This window comes from Stegostoma tigrinum, chromosome 2, assembly GCF_030684315.1.
Source record: "Stegostoma tigrinum isolate sSteTig4 chromosome 2, sSteTig4.hap1, whole genome shotgun sequence".
Taxonomy (NCBI): domain Eukaryota; kingdom Metazoa; phylum Chordata; class Chondrichthyes; order Orectolobiformes; family Stegostomatidae; genus Stegostoma; species Stegostoma tigrinum.
In genome coordinates, this window is record NC_081355.1 from 26,875,211 (window position 1) to 26,898,083 (window position 22,873).

The following is a 22,873-nucleotide window of genomic DNA, read 5'->3' on the forward strand; positions in this document are numbered from 1 at the left end:
GTGGGTGGAGGGCGACAAAGGTGAGCCCTTTACTGAGGAATGACCATTCGTCCTCAGTAAGGGGAAGGTCTGAGGTGTTGGTGGGATATTATTGAACTCTATATTGAGTCCCAGAGGACTCTTTACTGCAGGACCCTAACTCCTCCCAATTTCCATCCAACCTTGTCTTCAGCATAAATTTCCTAGCTGCAATCAGCTCTGATAGAGGGTCACCAGACTCAAAATGTTAACTCTGTTTTCTTTCCACAGATGCTGCCAGGCCAGCTGAGTTCTGTTTCTTGTTTCAGATCTTCAGCATCCACAGCTCTTTGTTTTATTCCACAGATTAGCTACTTTATAAACATTGATTTAAACCTATGAAACCTTTACTTAAAGAAACAAAACAATCTATAAGCAATAGCAATATTTCTAAATGTAGATTTTGGGCTTGTAGCCTGGAAGGTCTACCCCACCTGTTGTTCTCACTGAAGAGCATTTTCTCTTTGGATGTCTTTTGCCAAAGTTGCTTATCAATTGTTTAAAAAGAGCAAGTGTCCATACTGTATTGACCTTGATGACTCTTGATTAAGACGATGGGACAATGAATAGCCTTACATGGGTGATCAATGAGAAAGAGTTGAATTGATGGACAGTGTGAGAGACATCAACCAGGATTCGCACCAGCCTGTGTTCTGTGAACTATGTAGGTTTTGCCACATCTGAGAGAGATAAGGTTCATGTTTTGTTCAGACATTTGCTTTGAGAATGGAAGCATAGAAAGGCTGGAATGGAACCAGAAATTTAGTTTAAAGGCATATTGCTTCCCATGTTCACTGCTGTGTTAAGTGGTGAACTGTTAACCACTGCAGAGAGACCGACCAGAGGTCCAACGCTATAAAATTATTTGGAGACTTCGGTGATGCATATGTCAAACATTGTGTTATCATTTTAGAGACTTGTCATGGACAGACTAATTCTGAGTTACGTTATCACAGACAGCTCAGTTTGGGTTTACCTTCGTGTTAATAATGAAGCTGCGTTTCTTCTTCTGATATACATGAAGTGCTTTTTTATCGTTTCAATAATGATGTCTTTCCTTCTTTATATATTATATTATCACACTATCATTTATCATAGGGCAGCACGGTGGCTCAGTGGTTAGTGCTGCTGCCTCACAGTGCCAGGAACTGGGTTGGATTCCACCCTCAGGTGACTGTCTGTGTGAGGTTTTCACATTCTCCTGGCTGCAAGGGTTTCCTCTAGATGCTCTGGTTTCTTCCTACATACCAAAGAAGTGCCACTTAAGCCGTGCTAAATTGCTCAGTGTCCAGGAATGTGCAGGTTAGATGGGTTAGCCTTGTGGAATGCAGCGTTACAGGGATAAGGTAGGGGCATGGCTCTGGGTGGGGTGCTCTGAGGGTCAGTGTGGACTCAGTAGGCTGAATGGCCTACTAAGTATTGTCATACATTTCTGGTAGGTCAGATTATGGTTCCAATCCTGGGTGACACTCCACAGGGATTCTCACAGTGCACTCTGTTACACATACCGTGTAAATCTAAGGTCATGACTTTGGACACTACAACAAAAATATTAAATTGACAGAGGGGTTTCTTTTAGAAGAGTCAAAAACAGGAAAAGAGAACCTTAAAAATCTGCACAGCAAAGAATGACACCCTGTTTTACCAGGTGGAGAGGCAACAGGAAGAAGAATCAATTAGATGGACTTCCCAGACTATTCGATGGTCTGAACTGTGTACCCAGTTCTGAGTATGAGTTACAGCCTTTGCTGATTGTTACCTAAGAATTTACATTGTCCAATTATTTTGTGAGATGAGTGGGGCTGATACGGTCAGGAGTCATTAGCCACTCCTATTTGCCCTCAAGCTGGCGATGCTAAAAGAAAACTCAGTGAATAAACTCTTCAGTAATCCTAGCATCAGTTTTGTGGTTATTGTCTCTGCTGAAGGGGTTAGAATTTATAATTGGATTACTTCATGAACATAGGGACAAACTAATCATCTTACAGGGACTGAAGAAGATTTGCAAAAAATGCTTACCTCCATAAGCAGTCGGAATTCTTTCTTCTTCTTAATTTCATCAGCCAAATACCTGCAATTAGAATCAAATGCTGCTTTGCTGCAGGATGTTAAATTATAATCATCAAAAATTTGCCATCTCAGAAACTGCCTTAAAGGGTCCATTGCAGTCAGCTTGAAAAAGGACAATCTAATTCTGCCTGTGATTAGAATAATCAATGAATCATAACGAATTCACTAGGCAAGACTTTACAAGAAGTCTAGGCAGTCTGTCTGCTCTTATCCAAGTTGGTGAGACACATCCTGAATTGGAATTATAATTGCTGTTCCTTCACCATTTCTAGTTCAAGATCCTAGAAATTTCATCCTAACAACACTGTGTCCCTACGTTCATTGGACTGCAATACTTCAATGCTGCACCTCACTACCACCTTTCTCAGGGCAATAGGGATGCACATTAAATGCTGGTCTAGCCACCCACATTCTATGAGTCAATAAAGCAAATAATTTACATCTGTATCAAGACTCTGTGGAACAGAGTCATGCAGGTTCCTTTTAAATTGTCCTGGATACAACATGAACAAACTTGCAGCTACTAGAACAGCAGTAAGAAATTTACTACTGCAGCAATGATCTGCCAAACCAAGTCCGAACCAGGAGAAAGGCGTCTATTTGTCACATATTACAACGGCCAGCTGTGACAGAACCTAGCCTGTTACTAAGATAGAAAGAAACAACAGTTATATAACTCATTCACAGCTTCAGGACATTACTAAGTTCATTTTCAAACATAGCAGTTGCTGTCCTCTAGATACAATGTGTGCACAGCATGGATCGCACAAATTTATTATCTGTTCTTTAGACTATTTAGGTGTTGGTCAAGACAAAACCCCAAGGAGATCTCCCTTTTCTTCTCTGAAATAGAGCATTGTAATCTTTTAGATGTACCATAGAGGGCAGGTAACTTAGTTCAGTAATTTATTCAAAGGACAGCATTCCAACAGTGCAACACTCACTCAACACCACAATGAACTAAACATAGAACACAGAATCCTTACAATGCAGAAGCAGGCCATTCGGCCCATCGAGTCCACACTAACCCTCCAAAGAGCATTCCACCCAGACTCACCCCCTTCTCTAACCCTGCATTTCCCACCCCAGACACTACAGGGCAATTTACAGTGGCCAATTTACCTAACGCAGACATCTTTGGGCTGTGGGAGAAAACCAGAGTACCCGGAGGAAATCAATATAGACACAGGGAGAATGTGTAAACTCCACATAGACAGTCACCCAAAACTGAAATCAAACCCTGGTCCCTCATACTGTAAGGCAGCTGTGCCAACCACTGAGCCACCATGCCGCCCTTTTGTGTATGAGATTCTGAAGGTCAGTGGGGAGGTTTGAGTCCACAGTTTTCCTCAGTTCTAAGGTGAAGTAGGTACCGCTGTGTTACTATCGTTCCCATGCCAATGTGATACAGATACCTTACTTACACCACTTGAAATCAAACGATGAGCTCCTTCAACTGGTCTCAAGGCCTTATCAATTCTAATGAAATCAAGGAGTTGTACCTGTTGGTCTCTGAACTGCAAGTTCTTTCACAGCTCACAGCTATTACTTGTCAAGTGTATGTCCTACTGTCATTTTCACTGAATCAGATTCACAACCATGATTTAACACTATCAGTCAAATTGTAATGGAAATACAACCAATCGGGGATAGACTGGATTATACCACGGGCAACAACAGTTGGTAGAAATACTGAATAATTTTTTCACATCAGCAGTTACCAGAGTGATAGATAGAACAGATGCATGATCCTGAATGAAGTGATGTATTTTCTGAAGAAGGGTCTAGGCCCGAATTGTCAGCTTTCCTGCTCCTCTGATACTGCTTGGCCTGCTGTGTTCATCCAGCTCCACACCTTGTTATCTCAGATTATCAAGCATCTGCAGTTCCTACTATCTCAGGAATAAGCAATATTGTTCATCTAATTGGCTTGGGTATTCATCTGATTTTCTCACAAAAGATTGTAAGATTCTAGTTGAGTAGGAAGTCTCTCTATCATGGTGCATCGGTATCTCAAGTACATGGGACAGGGTGAAAGGATCAGTTGACTGTTTCATGTCCAACAGTTTAGCTCATTTTTACTGGAAGTTACTCTGATTGCAATTAACTATTTACTTACTTTTCTGAAAAATCAACTTTTCAAAGGTTCGGAGCTGCCTCATCCACATATTCACCCAAATCACTCTGTAATTGCAAAGTATCCTAGGCACCAATTCATCGATAATGTTTCTTTCGAGAAGTTATGAGAGATTAGGCCTATTGTGCATTGTAAATTCTAAGCGAAATAAATGTGCAAATTACATGGAACATTTACCTAAAAATGCTTCATCTCTCGATTATAATTGGAAAGCCACTTAATAAGTTAGGTTTTCGAAATGTGTAGAAAAAGATTGGTGGTTTGAATGTAACACCAACTCCTAGAAACTAACCATTAAACAGATCGACAAAAAAACAAACGGCTTGTGGTTGTCATCAGTCGCTAGATTTCCACTGTATTCTAGTTGAGAATTTCTATAAAGCCTTGTCTTGAGTGAACTGCATGAAGGGAGGTAGAAGATTCAATAATGACTTTCGAAAGGGAATTGGTTAAATACTTGAAAAGTAACAGACTTTCAGGTATTGAGGAAGATCAGGGAAGTTCAACTAAGTATATAGCTCTTTGAAAGAGCAGTAAAAGACATGATGAGCTAACTGACCTCCTGCATTGAATAATTCTAAGATGACACTGAAAACATTTTTAGGTATTTTAATAAACCTAAACTTTAGTTAATTTATTTATGACTAGGTTCCATGGACACACTCAGCGTAATGACGAGTGCACAATCAGATTATATTGGACTCAGTTTATGTACCCGTCACCCCAAAACACCCTACACCCTAACCTAAACTAAGCTGCCACCGACACCATGGGCCAATAGAGGAAAGAGTAGAGGAAAATATGTACAGGTGTTCTTCCTGCATTAGCAGAATCAGCAATGTTGTTCACTTTCAGTCAAACACGTCACTTTGTAGGTAATCAGCTACTCCTGATTAGTGTCTTACCTGGCAGATGCAAAAGCCCGATTGACTCTCTCCTCCAGTCCACTTGATCCAACAGCTTTCCATGTCAACCAGAATTTGAAAGCATCAGCCCTCCGGCTGCACTGGATCGACTTGTCACCTTTATCATAATCAATGTTGTAGAACTTATCCTGTTGGAAGAGATACCCAGCCTGACCACAGTGGCATCTGTCAATTAAGCCCTGAAAGGAGAAGTCAGAGATGAATAAATATATGAAATACTGATGTAATTATTGAAAATCTGAACACTCTTGTAAATACTCAAATCTTTTCACTAGTGCAAGAGATTTTAGTTGCTTTCCTGATTCTCAACACAAAGCTAGTCTCAGTAATGGTGCCACAAAATCACCAACTGTTGTTAAATTTCTTCACAAAGGGAAATCTGCCATTTTTACCTGGTTTGGCCCACGTGACTCCAGATCAACATTAATTTGATTCATTCTCAACTACATCTGAAATGGCCTAGCAAGCCACTCAATCCAAGAGCAAATAGGGATGTGAAGCAAATACTGGCCTTGCCAGTGAAGCCCACATCCCATGAAAGAATTAAATAAAAATAAAGCTCAAATAAAATCCAATAGGATGAAAGATTCTTCCTGGTTCTGGGTGTAAAGTTCCTTTGGGAAATTAAATGGAGCAATCGCAATTCCATTTTCAATTTCATCCAAGAGAGTACCTACTGAAACCATATGAACGTGTCAGTCAGAGAGATATGGATACTGGGGAAAACCTCAAGGTAGGCATTCAACTCTGAAGTGAAGCTTTAGTTACACTACTTGGCAAACAATGGGCAAAAGATAAGGAAACCAGGAGTACTTTATTTCTCAGGATTGATAGGTCTCAAAGTGATGATTACAAAGCAGATCATCAGAATAAAGACATTGATATAACAGATGTGACCGGGGTCCGCACATATATGAAGCCAACAAGCTTGTGAACTGAACTTATCCGAGCGCCAACCACAGGTCAGTTCCGAGGGAGGACATAAGGTGCAAATCCTTATTTGGAGGAAAGTAATGGGGTAATCCTAAAGGTGTCCTTGGAGTGAGCTTATAGTGGAAAAGCACCGGCTCGTCAGATGAGCTAAGAACCAACAAGGACAAGGGACTACAGTTCAGGAAGAAAAAGGATAAAAATGAAGGATTTCAGCATGCCAGCAACGAAAACGCCAGACAGCAACGTTCGCAAATTTAAATACGCCATGCTTGGAAGTGTGGAGACAACCCCACGACCTGGGAGAAATCACCTGGCCAACATGAGGTTCTGTTCCCAAGTATTAGCCTTTATTTTTGTTGACTGTTCCGGGAGTGTCATGGACACTTAGAGGATGCGTGCTTGGATTTTGGCCTTGTATGAATTGCAAGCCAGCTGTTAACCTTTTCTTAACCAAACAGTGTGAATTGTATGTCTGTTTTAACTAAACTAATGAAGTTAGCGGTTAGTTGATTCACACATGACTCTTGTCCTCTTTGTACTGGGCCACTAACTGTTGTTGACAGTGGTAACTGGGCAACATCGATCATTTTATAAACCAGAAGAGTTAATGGCAAAATAGAAGAAATATATTTGTATGTGTGTGTCATTATAAATTACTTTGTCAACATTTATAATGGTAAATGCCTGTGTCAAGGTTTCAAGATCTAGCTTTGTGCCACTGTACCACCAGTACAGCGTTCCCGACTGCATAACAAGCTCATATAGGCAATGTTGAATATCATTGTGTACATGAAAAACTCTAAATATAATTTAAATAAAGGACTGAAGGACATCTCTCTATCCTGTATCACAATGAAGACCAAATTTCATATTGATTCCCAATGTATAACACCATAGGAGACCAGCCAGTTTGATATATCAAAATTTGATGAAAACAATATGTATTCTTAAACATGGTCCCTATTTGACTCTGTCTGCGCCACCTAGTCCCATTCAGAAGCAAAGATTCCTCTTATTTAGAACAACTCTCAGTTCACTCAAATTTAGGAAGGTTCTCAAAAGCCCTTGTAAGATCAATGGTTGGGCAACAGAGGGGAGAAAATCACTCTAGTTACCACTCACCCATACAGTGAGCATGATAAGAACTGCTCCTGCAATCACAGACTCTATCTCTTCCATGCTTATTGTCGAAACCCCTCCAACCATAAGTTCCCTCTCTGGCTATTGTGTTGCTCAAGAGATAGAGTCTATGAATGAAGAAGCAGAAAGAATCTATGATTGGAGAAGTCGAAACAGTTATTAAGGCTGGTTCCACTGCTGTCACCATGTCGATTCCAAACCCAGTTGAAAGAAAACAATTTTGATCCTGTCTTCAAAATAGCAATAAGGATTATTGCAAGAATTAGTAATAAGTAGCTGGAGGCCTCAGTCAGCGACATTCATCTGAAGCCAGAGGCTGCAGTGCCCAAGTTGCGCCCGGGACCTGGCTCAGGCTTTGGGTGGAGAGGCTGGGACTGAGGATGCGAACAGGGGGAAGTAGCAGCAGCAACAAGCGCAGACATAGGGTGAAGAGGTGGAGAAATGGTGGGGTAGCCATACAAATTAAACCTGGTTTTCAAGTAACAGCGATACCTTGATCTACAAACACTCATGATGACTGTTGGTTTTGACCAGCTGTGGAGCACGACTACATCTGCATTTGGAAATAGGACCTTTTGGAAGGTTTTCAACATCAAATGGAGGGTGCTGGTGAATACTTCAAGCAACAGACTGCTTGGTGAATTAATGATGGTGATGTTGACTTCAATCGTACCGATGAATTTTCTTGTGCGTGTTATATAAAGTCATTGGAGAACTTGTCTTAATTCAGCCTCTGATTGTAATGGGAGTTGTCATAATAAAAGCCGATTATTACTATGAATGAATAAAGAAAAAGATTTTTTGCAGCAAAATGTGGACAGTCAAATAGATAATCAAAGTGGACAAAGACTGTAGGCTCATGGGAAAAGAGTAAATGAGATCAGGGACTAATTTTTAGCTGCCCCAAAGAACTGACACAGGTAATTTGGTTCTGTGTCATAATTTTCTAAAATGTTTAGACAGCCAGCGTACCTTTATCTGTTTCTGTACTTTCAATGACTATTGCAAAATGCAAAGGTAAAAACTACATTCCTATTTTTGATTACCACCAACCTGTTAAAATCTTTTATAATATAAAAGAACTACCTCTGTTTTATAATAACTGCCACTTTCTAAAAAAATTGGCCCATCTGTCTAATTTCTGATTCATCATGACAAACAGCGAAGTATAGTATAGCAGCTGGGTACTTGCTCACGAGAAGATGGAGGAGAAATCTGAAATAATGCAGACTGCAGGTCTTCTGATGAATCAAAATCTATCAACCATGTGAGAAAACGGTGCAGGACTCAAGAAACTAATAGATGAAAGCAAACTACACATGTAAGTCTGGAAAGAATTTTTCAAACAAATTTATTTATCATGAGTGATCTTTTCAATAACATCACTTAATGTATTGTATTATATTAATTTATGCAAGCTCCATGTATAGATATTTAGTGAAAACTTCTGACGGACTATTAGCTAAAAGTTGCAAATACAGTCGCCATAATTTCTCTCGGTGTCAATGAGAAAATTGGGTACTTTTCTAACTATCCCCAAAAGATGTAGAGAACCCAGACATCTGTGGGACAATATGACTTGATGAATGTTCCAAGGTATACCCCATCTTTACCATTGCCACAACTTCTCCCCAAATTTCACAAGATGGTCCTGTAACCTGCAAGTGTTCAGTTACATAGAGCACAAGTGAAATTTCCAACTGCAGAAGTCAAAGTCAGGATGAAGAGATGCCCAAGATCTCCTTTGCCTCTGTTTGAGCTTTGAAATGCTTTCCTCTATTGCATAAATAAGGGATAGATAAAGGATATTCCCTCAAAAGACCACCTGGTCAAATTGAGGTTGGGCTGAATCAAGCCTAATGATCATCTATCTGCTATTCTGCCAGCAAAATGTCATGGAATTACATCAGAATAATGGTTGATTGTTGAGTCAGTGTTTACTGGTGGCTCTGAGTCTAGTTTAGACATAATAACATTGAAATATTAAATTTGGTATATAATATCAAACAAGGAGGTTTACCAGAATGCTGCCTGGATTAGAGGCTTTGAGGCAAAATGAGAGACTAGAAAATCGCGACTTGCTTTCTCTGGAGAGGTGGAGGCTGAGGGAGACTTGATAGAAGTCCATAAAATTATGAGATACATAGATAGAGTTGAGGGTCAATCCCTTTCCCCTTCAAAGTTCAAATGTCTAACACTAAGGAGGATACGTTCAAGGTGAGAGGGAGAAAGTTCAGAGGAGATGTGAGGGGCATTTTTTTTAATAGAGGGTGGTAGCACTGAAGGGCTGGTGGTGCAGAAGATATGTTCGGGGCATTTAAGAACACTTTTTAGATAAGCACATGAATATGCAAGCAATGGACGGATATGGACCAAAGGCAAACTGAAGGGATTAGTTTAATTTGGCATCATGTTAGGCACAACATTGTGGTCGAAGGGCCCAATCCTGTGCTGTACAGTTCTATGTTCTCTGTTTCAGATATATTTGAATTATTTCAAGTTGAGGGCTTTAGAAAGTGATACTTTCATTGTTAGAACAATTTTGCTATTCCTTCCCACTGAATGTTGATAATTCAACAATAGATAAGACTTTAGACTAAGATCTGGGCATCTTCTTACCTTCGTTTTTATTAAGTTCTGGTTTGTAATCAAGATGGTGCTGGAGAATGGCAACTGTGTACACTTTTCACTGTACTCATGGAAGGTACAGTTAGTGAGTAAACCATATCTAAAAAGTGGCACATGCCTTTAATGTCACTTGGGTGCTTGTGCAGTAAGGTGTTCCAATCTATATCTCATTAAAGAAATGATTATTATGCAAGGAGATGTATTAGATTGGAGAAAATTTGCCTGTTCCTGGAGTTTTGGTTTTGGGAGTTTTGGAAGTCAGTATCCTGCCATATTTGTCAGCATTCACTTTAAACACAAGTACTAAAGGAAAAAAAAACTTGAAATGGGTGGGGCAAAAATCAAAACATTGCCACAGAGTGAAATTTGATTGTAATTCATTTTTAAAAGGAGCTGAAAATGTGAGACTCATTCCTAATAAGTTACTTTGTGGTAATTATTTAGAATTTACATTTTGCAAATTAAGTATGAGAAAACATATTTATAATAATTAACAAGAACATCTTATTTAGACATTCTATGTTACAAGATTTAAAAATATACACAGTATCTTGTAATTGTGTTACTTTATCTCTCTAAAGATGTAAACCCTAAAAGAAAAATTTCCACAGAGCCACAGAAGATAAAGTTACAAACTAACTATATCACCAAATAAAAGGACAGGGTGAGAATGCCAAAAAAAATGCCTGAAAGCCAAAAGATAGTCCTCAAAATCAAAAGCTGTCTTTTAAAAAAGAAATCAAGAAGTGCCCAATTTACTCATGATTTTCATCATAGCAGTTTTGTCGCTCTGAAGCAACTATTTAAAGAGGTTTCAGAATACTATTGAATGGTCGTAATGCAGACATGAGACTAAATTATAAACAGCATGCTAAGCCTAACCATTTACTAACTGGCTGTAAATGTGAACAGCAATTTGACTGAATTTTTGTTTAATCCCAAAGCAATATTTTTGTGGCACCCTTCTGGATTCTTTAGTTTTGAGAATAACACTATGGTCCTCTGTTGATTAGCACAGGCTAGTTCATGGAGACCAATAGGCAATTAGAACACTGAATCTAAATAATACTGGATCCGGGGCAATTTTAAAAACTATCAAATTACTCTGGTGTCAGAAAGGAGCTGAAATGAATAACAATTTGGCCTGAATTAATTGGTGAAGTTGTTACTCTCTTTGGGCTATCATCGCAGGGAAGAAATTACGTCCATCTGTGATAGATATTCTTCCCAGTAATCCTACAGAATTTCCATTATGGTGAATGTTAAAAAGATACCACAGCTTAATGAACGAAAACTTGAACGCAATGCCTCAGCCCATTCAACGGAAAATAGTATTGGTTCCGTACTACCCAATTCACAGTGAATAAGAACCTAACTGATGATATAAATTAATTATAATGACAGCCCTTTCATCCTTCCAAAGAGAGTTGGCTCTTATTGTCTTTCAAGGGCAAGTGGCTTGAAAATCTATAGAATAATAGTTCTAGTAAATTAGCAATTAGGGTTAAGTGTGATACACAACAGAAATGTGTTGTGATGCTGAGTTATTCTTCGAGCATCTTAACTTTTAACTCTACTCTTATTTACAATGACAGGTTAATCAGTGAAGACATGTTGATAACACCTGCAGACACTTCTATTATTCCATTCCAGCAATTCAACATCCATCCCATTTAGAATCATTGTCCTGATTTAGATGGTTTCTTGATGATTACTTTTAAAATGTAGTATTCAATTCTTAAAGTGCAAGCTTTATAGCATTGTGACAAAATGTAAATGATAATATTCAACTGGTGGAGGAGTTTACTTGCTACTGAAACTGACCACAAATTAGTTCCAATACCTAAGTTTGAAGGTGAGAAAGCTCTGTGAAGTGACAACCACTTCCAGGTAATGTACTCACCAAAAACTACAGTCTAACCAAAGACTGAGTGGCTGCTGAGGCTTTTCAGAAGAATGAGTAGAAAATCCTATTTGGTGTTAAATTCAAAACATAAACCTGCTCTCAAATGATAAGAAATAACAAAGAATGATGATTACTGGTGTGGAAATGATTGTGTTACACATGGGCATCTGGGGTTGTTCCTCTGAGATTGCAGTTAAGGAAGTGTTGCTGAGAATAAGCAGGGCTTCCCTCTACATCTCTCAAGCTCTGTATCATAATTGTTTAAGGTAGCTAAAGGGTTAAGAAAGTGGAAAACTGGTCTGGCTTTTCAAGATGAATATGCCTCATTTAATAGAACTGATGTACATAAATTGCACTTCCGTTAATTAGTTAATGTTACTTAATGAATTAGGTGCTTGTTACATTGGTATTTTTGTCCACTTCATTCCTACGAATTGAAGCTTGATCATGGAAAACCATAAGACAATCAGATACCGAAGCAAAAGTGGGTTATTCAGCCCATCAAGTCTGTTTCATCACTCAAGAGATCATGGTTAATCTGATAATCTTCAGATCCACTTCCAATGCCAATATATGTTTCCATGAATAAAACTGATCAAAGTATTCCAGCTATGGTCTATTGAGTTTTATAACTTTATTTTTATACTCCATTTCCTTTGAAATAAAAGCCAATGTTCCATTTGCCTTTCCTGTTACCTACCGAACATGGATGCTAGCTTTTTCTGATTCCTGGACAATGAACCACCAATCCTTCCATGCTGCCTCTTCTGTAGTCTTTCCCCATTTAGATAATGTTCAGCTCCTCCTATTCTTCCTGACAGAAACAGTCCTTTCTTTCCCATTGTTATAAGTAATCAGCTGTGGCTCAGTAATTCTTACTGAATTCATGACATTCACTGTACAAAGATGGCTGTACAAGCTATCTAAAGCCGACACCGGTTGAAGATGAACAAAGTGATTAAAACGATTTGTTAAAATGACAACTTATTGTTTAAGAAGATGATAAAGAAGCCTAGCTAAATTCATTCTCCTCACTACTTAGTTAAGTTTGCTTTGGGTTTAATAATTAAAATTTCATTCAGCTAGTAGCAAATAAAAAGGTGAATGTCTATAGGAATAACATCACAATTTAAATCTAGATAATATGTATATATTCTGAGTTAATTCTGTCCACCTTCCTGTTTTGAATTATATATGTAATCTTTCCTTTCATTACAAAAAAAGTTCAACCATCCAGTTGAACTTAATTGACATCAACTAAATGCAAGGCTTTGTAATATAAGCAGCGAGCCATCAGTAATATGGTCAGTAAGGCAGGGTATTAAGTTGCTATTAAATTTATTTTATACTATATAGCTATTCTTCATTGCATAAGCACAAGCACTAAGTATCAGTGGACTCTGAACAGAGTTGGGGGGCTGGGGGTGCAGTTGGACAGAATAACCAAGCAACACTGCAACTGTAGCATGAAGTATTGAAAACCTGAACCAGGAGCAGGAATTTGATATTTTCCCTTCTTGCACAAGAGGTGACCTATATTTACATGAGGTCTATTCTATGGTTTTGATTTGTTGAAGCCTGATGGAACTTGTGTGCAGCTGACATGGGCATGCACAGTCAGCAAATCTGGAGTTATAAAGTGCCAGGATTTCCAAAACTAGTGAGTAGTTGAAGCAGGAGAATCCAAGACTTTGATCCAGATTAGGTTCTGTGATTTGTTGAATGTTTAAATGCAATCAGTAACTTGTCCAATTTCCAGAATCTGTCTGTAAATATTCTCCACACTTGGGAATTAAACCATGAACAGACGATTCTACCAATGTAGAATTGCAGGGAACTGGCTGTTACAAGGCCAGGCCCAGTGCGCAACAAATCAATGTTGTTTTCTGTAGTCTGGCTTCATGTATACAGTGCATACTTGATTAGTTCCAGTGGGAATACCCTGAATGCTGACATTTTGTGGGTCCCAGCAACCAAATGCTTAAAATGGTCACCACACAAGTATGTGAAATTGAATAAGAACAGTGTCACAAATCCCAGTACGTGTCCTAGGCAAAACAAAACCTTTAATCCAAAGGATTCAACAAGCAGAGGAGTGTGTCAGTTTATTAAAATTTCCTTTGGGCTAGACTGAATTGCAAGTCCTTACTATGAGCCTCAAAGTCTGATTGACTGGAAGTGGCAATGAATACTCACAGTGTTGTCCTTCAAAAGGAAAGCACAGCACTGGATACCGGCCATCAGCATCTTGTGAGGATTCCAGGCCACCGAATCAGCTCTGAAGGAGAAACATAAACTAAGCAAACCATTCAAACAAGTGAACCAATCAAAACATCGCTCTTACTCTGCCAAGATTAGAGAGTGCCAGAACCACTGTAAAGAGATGGAGGAGCTACCTCATTATTAAACAGTGTTGTCAGGACACTGTGAAGAAAATAAAGATTTAAAAGATTTATTTGAAGAGGGTTTTGTCAATAGTAGATAACACAAAAGGTCTGCAGGCTACCATTCATGTATACGTGGCACAGTTGCTGTGAAACATAACATTGAGACATGAGGGTATGTCAATGAAATGAGCAGAGATGAGAGGAAATAAACAAGTAGGTCTTAAGTTCACTAAGGCCTACTACAGAGACTGTGGTTGAACACAAAGTAAAATCACAGAAAGTACCATGAACCGAACCACTGAACCACTGATGTATTCAGCCAATCATGCACCCATGCCTTTTATCCCTTGGACCGACAATTTTTTTCTCTTCAGATAAATATTTAATCCCCTTTGAGATTCATGATTTCCACCAGAGGGAGAAGGTTTCAGTGAAGGATGTGCCAGGGAAGACGGTTAAATTAGGAGAATCTAAAAGAACAATAGTTCTAGAACTTGCCACTCCCCCAGCCAAGCTGTTTCAGTACAACTACGACATTGGCATCTACTTGACAATGTGTAAAATTGCCCAGGTACATCCTGAACACAAAAAACTAGACGAATCCAACTTGACTAATTAACACGCCATCAATCTACTCTTGACCAGATTAGCACTAACCTGCTCACTGACGCCCAGTTTGGGTCTACCAGGGCCACTCGGCTCCTGACCTCATTGTAGCCTTGGTCCAAAAAGACAAAAGAGCTGAATTCCAAAGGTGAGGTCAAAATGACTGCTCTTGATACCAAGTTGACTCAGTGTGGCATCAAAGAGCTCAAGCAAAACTACAGTCAATAGGAATCAGAAGAAAACTCTCCATTGATTGGAGACATACCAAAGAAGATAGTTGTTGTGGATGGAGATCAGGCATCTCAGTTCCAGGACATCTCTACAGTAGTTCCTCAAGAGTAGATAGGTTCTAATCAACCTGTTTGGAGATGTTATGACACACCTTCTGGACCAAGTAGAACTTGAACACAGGCCTCCTTGTTCAGAGGTAGGGGCACTACCATCATACCATGAGAGCCCAGGTCCTGGGCCCAACCATCTTCAGGTTCTTCATCACTGATCTTCCCTACCATCATAAAATCATATGGCGATACTGAATTCTGAAATTGCACAGTGTTCAGCACCATTTGCAGTGACTCATATACTGAAGTATCCATGTTCAGATGCAAAACGGTCAATGTCCAGGCTTGGCCTGACATGTGGCAAGTAATATTCATACCACACGAGTGGCAGCAGTGACCATCTCCAACAAAGGAAAATCTAACCATTGCCCCTTAACATTTAAAGGTATCACCATCACCGAATCCCCCAAGTCAACATCCTAGGGTATACCACTAACTGCAAACTGAATTGAATTAGTCACGTGTATTGTGGCTACAAGAGCTGGTCACGGGCTAGGAGTCCTGTGGAGAGTAATTCACTACCTGACTACTGAAAGCCTGTCAACCATTTCAAAGACACAAGTCAGGAGTGTGATGGAATATTCCCCACTTGCCTAGACAAGCACAGCTCCAACAACACTCAAACATTGATGCTATCCAGGACAAAGCAGTTAGCCTGAATGCTTGCAAATATGGTGCAATTCAGTCCCTCCACGACCGACACTTCCAAATGTACTGTAGAAATTTATCAAGACAATCCTCAGACAGCACGTTCCAAACCTACAACCACTACCACCTAGAAGAGCAAAGGCAGCAGAAACATGGGAAGATCACCAGCTGCAAGTTCCCCTCCATGTCACTCACCATCCTGACTTGGAAATATATTGCTGTTCTTTCAGTATCACCAAGTTAAAATTCTGCAATGGCCCTCCCTAATGGTGTATCTACAATATATGGACTGCAGCAATTCATGAAGACAGCTCACCAAAACCTTCTAAAGGGTATAAACAATAAATGGTGATCCAGCCAATGACACCCACACTCTGTGTATTGAATGAATGAGGAAAACAGTAATAAGCTCATAGCCACCCAGCAGTTTCCCACACAGATCACAAACGAGTTGGCCTTTAAGTAATGCTGTGAGCATTTTGTGTGCAACAACATGGGATTTAAAGAACTCACCTGCACATGAGAAAAAATAGTCAAGGAATATTAGATCCTTGAATCTGGTTAGCTGTTCACTGACATTGTCGGGGATATTCCATCAAACTCCTTTCTTGCTCTGCCCTCATTTCTTGATTATTTTCTTGTTCAAAAATCAATTGGTCTCAATCTTAAATAGCCTCAAAAACTGTGAATGCACATTCCCCTCTAAGTTAAAGAACACTAAACATTCACAGATAACATGGTGGAAAGCTGGATGAACACAGCAGGCCAAGCAGCATCAAAGGAGCAGAAAAGTTTGACATTTCAGTTCAGGACCCTTCTGAAGACCCTTCTGTGTTCATCCAGCTTCACACCATGTCATCTCAGATTCTCCAGCATCGGCAGTTCCTACTATCCCACTAAACATTCACAATCCACTTCTGGCCTCACCCTTAAATGGGCAATCACTTAATTTGAGAGGAAGATCCCTCCTCCTCAACGCTCCAGCCAGTAGGAACAATCTTTCAGCATGTACCCTAATAAGACTTCAAAGTATAACATGTTTCAACAAGATCCCCTTGCATTCTGGTAAATTTCAGAGAGCGTAGGCTCATTCTACTCTCTCTACTTTTAGGAAACCTCTCATCCCTGGAGTTGATCCAGTGACCTGTAACAATGTTTGATTCTCCTGACAATAGCCTACACCTTCGTGCCCATTCCACACACAAAATCATCTCAAATGTAGAAGTGAAGCAGAAAGAAGTCAAACTCAGAGGTAGGTTATGAAAATCCATCTTCAAACATTTCTAATACTCTGCAACATATTGAAATTGAACACATAGTAAGTATATATACAAAGCGCATGGCATTTCCAATACCTTATGTAGAATAGAATCAAATGTCTATAGCGTGGCAGACCCATCGAGTCCACATCAACCCTTCAAGCAGCATCCCACCCCCTATCCTACCCTCATAATCCTGCATTTCCCATGGCCAATCCACCTAACCTACACATTTTGGGACTGTAGAGGGAAACCAGAGCATGCAGCGGAATTTCATGTAGACATAGGCAGAATTTGCGAACTCCAAACAGACAGTCAACCAAGGGTGGAATCAAGCCCAGGTCTTTGACCCTGTGAGGCAGTAGTGCTAACCACTGAGCCGCCGTGCCGCTCAACATGTAAGCATGTTGGGTTTTAGCAGGGCAAAGAGGGCCAAAATGATTTTATTATTTTCAGTCACCTCAATTCCAAAAGCTCAAAAGTAGTTAACATCATAGAATTACTGCTGAAACTGATGTGTGCATGCATGCTCAAGACTGAGAGGGGATGAGGTGGTTTTCGGGGTTGGGGGGGGGATTCCACCAGGAAGGGGTCATTACAAGCTGAAGTTTTCAATAACTCATGCAACTCATCTATTAGAGTGCTTCAGCGTAAATTTTAGTACTGCCTGAATGTTCAAGTTGCATTTACCTGTGGATACCATTCAGGAGAGAACGATGTTTTCTGGATATCAATGCACCACCACCCCATGATGCCTGGAGAAGACCAATGATACACAGCACATTATAACATAGTCAATGGTAATGAAGGTACAGACAGATTGAAAAGTTACAACCTTGCACTCACTACCATAAATCTGTATTTCTATGAGTTCTGAGTACATATATATTATAATCTTAAAAACTGCTCAGCAACTCCTATATTCTTAATAACTGAAGTGCTACTAAAATAGATGTCTATCATTGAAGATTTTAACACTTTGAAGACATATCTGTTGCTAGTGACCTTTACGATGGATTTTCCAGACATTTTCACTGCAACCACCGTGACTCTGCAACCGATTTTCCAAGTTTACTTTGTGGGCCATAAGACTTTGTATTTTCTACGCTGGTAAGGTTTTCAAACAGTAGAAAAATGTACATAGCTGAAAGCAGCTGATATTACAATTCTTTGTAAATTCATTCTGTAGGAATTGAATAAGGTCAAGTCCAATTTCATAGGCAGACACAGATTGGGGAAGAGCTGGTCCGCAAAGCCTATTCTCTCCAGTTGGCTGAAAAACATTAATTTCTTTTTCATACTTCCAAACTAAAAAATAAATACTCCAATAACATCTACACAAATCCAATGCTCCTTCTCATATGAAATTTACCTCACATAAAAAAGCTTCTCCTTCTTTCTTTCCCCAATACCTCTTGTTATTTAAGTTGAAATGTTAACAGCCGTACAAGTAACAAAAGGAGAAATGACACATCTGTATCATCCTTACAAAAAAAACAACATACATATGTTTGTCGATCTCCTAACTGTCAGTACAAATGCACTGGACACTCACATCAACGTGGAACCAGACCCCATGTGCTTCACAAATGTCTGCAATTTCATTTAGGGGGTCAAATGCTCCCAAAACTGTGGTTCCTGCGGTGGCAACGACTATAAAAGGCAAAGCCCCCTGTGGAGTGACCGCAAAGAGAAAAAACACATTCATTCAACATGTGATCTGTGATAACCCAAAGAAAAAAGAAAGCCTTGCATTTACATGGTGCTTTAGAATGGCCAGTAAATTCCATCTAGGTTCACCATTGCTTTACCACCATGACTCTGGAAGTAGACAAGCAAAAATCAAATGTTACCATGTTACACAAGAGCCCCTTATTTCTCTAGGGATATCACTGCTCCCCATAAGCACTATGTTGGGAAGTATTGGAGAACGCTTGCAGAACTTCAGGTGCAAAATTTCTTCAAAATGCCTCAGAAACACATCTGATATAATGAATTTAATTTGAACTGCATTGATCCTTCATGTACAGACAAGTGCAGCAATGATTGTTCACGCAGCGCAATCCCAAAAAGGGAACAGCATTGAGGTGAATCACAATATAACCAACTACAGTCATCTGGTAGTAGAGCATTTGAGTATTGCTGGGAAAAAAAGGCAAATTTTGTTGAAGTTTTATATTTAGTACTTATCAGGACAGTTCATATGAATATCAATTAAAGAGAAAAACCAACATTTATACTGGGACAGTACTGATTCATTAGCAAGAGGACACTGATTGGCAAAAGCATTGCCTGTCATATTCCTGTGACTTGGGGGGACATTAAATGTAGGAATTTAAATGTTCAACCATTTGAAAATAAAAGATAAAAACTGGAATTGATATGAGTAAACAGATATCTGTGAATTGAACTCCAGTTGAGTGATGTATCATAGATGCTTACAGTACAGGAGGAGGCCATTTGGTCCATCTCACTGATGCTAGGCTCTTTGATAGACCTGTCCAATATTTACCTGCACTTTCCCAAAAAGCCTGCAATCTTTCCCTTTTCATTCTTCTGCATTGATCAATCCTAAAGAGTAAGATCCCAGTTGATCCTTTTCATTGATGTTTCATGATCATAATAGGTGCAAATGACCAGGATTAGGCTATTTATCCCCTTAAGGTAAGGGAATGGCACTGAGCAGGGCTGCTGGAACAACTGTGCTGGCATCATAACATGCTAAGACCATAAGGATTAGGAACTGCAGTAGACCATTCAACACTCCCGAAACCTGCTCCACCATTCAACAGGATCATGGCTGATCCAACATTTCTCGCATCGACTTTCCTGCCCTTTCCTCATAACTCTTGATTCCCCTGCCGATCAAGAATCTGTCTCAGCCTTAAATATACACAAGTACTCTGCCCCCACAGCTCTGTAGCAAGAAGTTCAAAGATTCACAATGCTGAGAGAAGAAATTCCTCCTCATCTCAGTCTTAAATCAGTGTCCTCTTATGCTGAGACTATGCCCTCTGGTGCCCTCCCATGAGAGGAAACATCCTCACAGCACTTACCCTGTCAAACCTCTTAAGAATTCTCCATTTTTCTTGAAGACCACCTTTCATTCTTCTAAACTCCAGTGAGTAGTGTCCCAACCTGTTTAGCTTTTGTTCTTAAGACAATCCTTCCACACGAGGGATCATTCTAGTGAACCTTCTCTGAACTGCCTCCAATTAAATTATATGTTTCATTAAATTAGGGATCAAAATAGCTCATAGTAATCCAACAGCAACTGGCAACAGAGAAGGAGGACACTGAACAGGATGATCAGTGGAGTCATACAGACTGTCCTTGGAAAAGGGTGACCTTGGGGAAAGGATGCGTCATGGAGAGACAGATCATACAAAGAATTTCTTCAGCTAGATGCAAACCACAGCCTTAGTACAATGTAAATGCTGTATTTTATTTTAATTTTCCTTCATGCCTGCAATGACCTAATATAGGAATAATGAATCCCTACTTCATAATCTTTAAATTGTCCAGGTGTTCGAACCTTCTATTCCAAAAGAAATATTTAGAAATATTGCTTACAAGCAATGGCTCAATTTCTGTTAGATCATTATGTAACTCACTTCTTTCTTGGCTGTTTGGATTTCTTTCTCCAGCTCTTCTGGAATCACCTTTCCTCTGGAAAAACAAAAACAAAGAATAACCAATATTGTCAAATCAACCTGCTCAGATACACCACTGGAGCAGATGGGATGTGAACCCAAGGAAGGGACACTACCACTGTGCCACAAGAGCCCTGAAACAAAGAATGTGTAGGGGTTGGTGAAAGTAGAGACAGGTGGGTAGAATGGCCCCACAGTCCTCCTCCCAGTTATTAAACACACTAGTTGGTAAAAAAACAGGAAGTGCACCTGCATATACACTCGAACAGAGCCCCCAGGTTTGCACAAACGGGTTCATAAAGAAGTTCACAGGCCAAGCAGCATCTTAGGAGCAGGAAAGCTGACGTTTCGGGCCTAAACCCTTCATCCCGAAATGTCAGCTTTCCTGCTCCTAAGATGCTGCTTGGCCGCCTGTGTTCATCCAGCTTTACAACTTGTTAACTCGGATCCTCCAGCATCTGCAGTTCCTAGTATCTCTCATTAAGAAGTCGACCAGTTGGTGCTGAGTCCTTTCAAGCTCCAGAGAGTGCCAGGTGTGAAAATGGACCAAACATAGGCTGTCACACTCACTGAAAATGGACCACCATAGATCGTCATTACCAGAGAAACTGGGCCAACCAGAAAATGTGTACAGGGCACAGTGGGAAGCAGTGACCCATTTTAGCACGGAGTTTGAGATTATAAGGTGTAGAGCTGGATGAACACAGCAGGCCAGGCAGCATCAGAGGAGCAGGAAAGCTGACATTTCGGGACTGGACCATTCTTCAGAAAGGTTCAGAGATCACAAGCAGTCTCTTGATCTCAGGCATGGCATATATGAGTCAGTATATGCACGTGAATGGATTCCTTGTTAAGTACAAGTCAACTAAAAAAGTATTTACCCTTATATGCAGCTCCTCCTAAAGACTTCTTCTCAAATTAAAAATGAGATGTTGCTTTACAAAAATATTGGCATTTTCCTATGCTGCTATATCCCCATTAAGAAGCCTCTGCCACATAAAACACGGAGAGGTTTCTAAATTATCTCCAAGTCTAGCAACAAAACCAAGCAACTAGGAAAATGGTAAAAGTAAAAGTCTTATGTACAAATAATCACTTCTACTTGATTGTTGCCGTTTTGATTTTGTTTTGGAATTTGAATGAGTTAACATAGCAAGAGGTCCTCACTTTGCTACAAAATGTACTAGAACACTAAGATTAAAAAAAAAATTCTCCACATAACAGAAGAAGAAAAGTAATATGGAGATTGGGTGTGCATTTTGCTTTTATTTGTAAACATGTAGGAGATAAGAAGAGGTTTAATTGTGCAGCAGTGTTACCTTAAGGGGTTGGATTTATTTATCATACAAATGAGCTCTTAATTCAACCTCAATAAATATCAATCCGAGCTCTTTCTACAAAATATATTGCTCTTTCAATTCATGGGTGGCTTACTTGCAAGTACTTTGTGTTTAAAATTGGCAAAGACCAATAATGCAGGAAGATAATTTGTTTTGAAAAGGAGGAGGAGACTGCTTTCATCTTCTGATACCTTTTTGTACAGGTCAAATAAAATTTCAACCACAACTGTTAAGAAAAGTCTTTTTTTTTTGCTTAGCTATAGCTTTTATGCACCTGTGAATGCACTCAACTTGTACAAATTGTTGGTCAGAAATGGTTGTGGTTGAATACAGAATGGAGATAAAAGTGGCTTTCATTTCTCATGTGACTGACTCTAAGAGCTGCACACCTGCGCTAAGAGGCATAAACAAAGGCCCAGTAAGGAGCACTGCAGCTGCTGTTTATGTCAGACAACAGTCTCGCCAGAAATAACTTAGTGCACATGAAATCATTTGTACCTGATGCACATCAATATTGAATAGATGTAAAAATAGCTAGCAGCCGTAGGAATAGGATAATAAACCATAGGGACTAAACACAACTATTAAACCATTCTATTTTATATTTTTCTAGATTGACTAGAATAATCAAACCTACAATACATATGACATTTACTTTATTTTTGTTCTTATATAAAAAAAGTCAAATATATTCCAAAATCCGTCATAAATCATCATGTGATCAAAGTCCACTGCTGCTGAAAATCAAGCAAGCAAGCAGGATTGCGATATCTGTTGTCTTAATTTCAGACTTTTCTTTAGATTGGGTGGGAGGAGTTGCTCAATAATGTTTGCAAATGACAATCATGTAACAAAATAAGTTTCAACATTTTTACTCAAAA

General features: G+C 39.5%; 1 protein-coding gene across 5 annotated transcripts in view; it reads right to left on the reverse strand.

Annotated features, from left to right (window-relative positions):
• LOC125461786 (acidic amino acid decarboxylase GADL1-like) overlaps positions 1-22,873 on the reverse strand; it is a 188,843-nt gene that overhangs the window by 25,442 nt on the left and 140,528 nt on the right. For 3 of the 5 annotated variants that reach the window (XM_059652961.1, XM_048550996.2, XM_048550987.2), the window contains 6 exons: positions 20,614-20,668; positions 18,555-18,671; positions 17,690-17,754; positions 13,955-14,036; positions 5,131-5,330; positions 2,038-2,089 (listed from right to left, as the gene is read on the reverse strand). In XM_059652961.1, the coding sequence (XP_059508944.1) occupies positions 2,038-2,089; positions 5,131-5,330; positions 13,955-14,036; positions 17,690-17,754; positions 18,555-18,671; positions 20,614-20,668 (571 nt within the window). The remainder of the gene's footprint in view (positions 1-2,037; positions 2,090-5,130; positions 5,331-13,954; positions 14,037-17,689; positions 17,755-18,554; positions 18,672-20,613; positions 20,669-22,873) is intronic. The other 2 variants (XM_059652949.1, XM_048551006.2) reach the window with 2 other exon arrangements.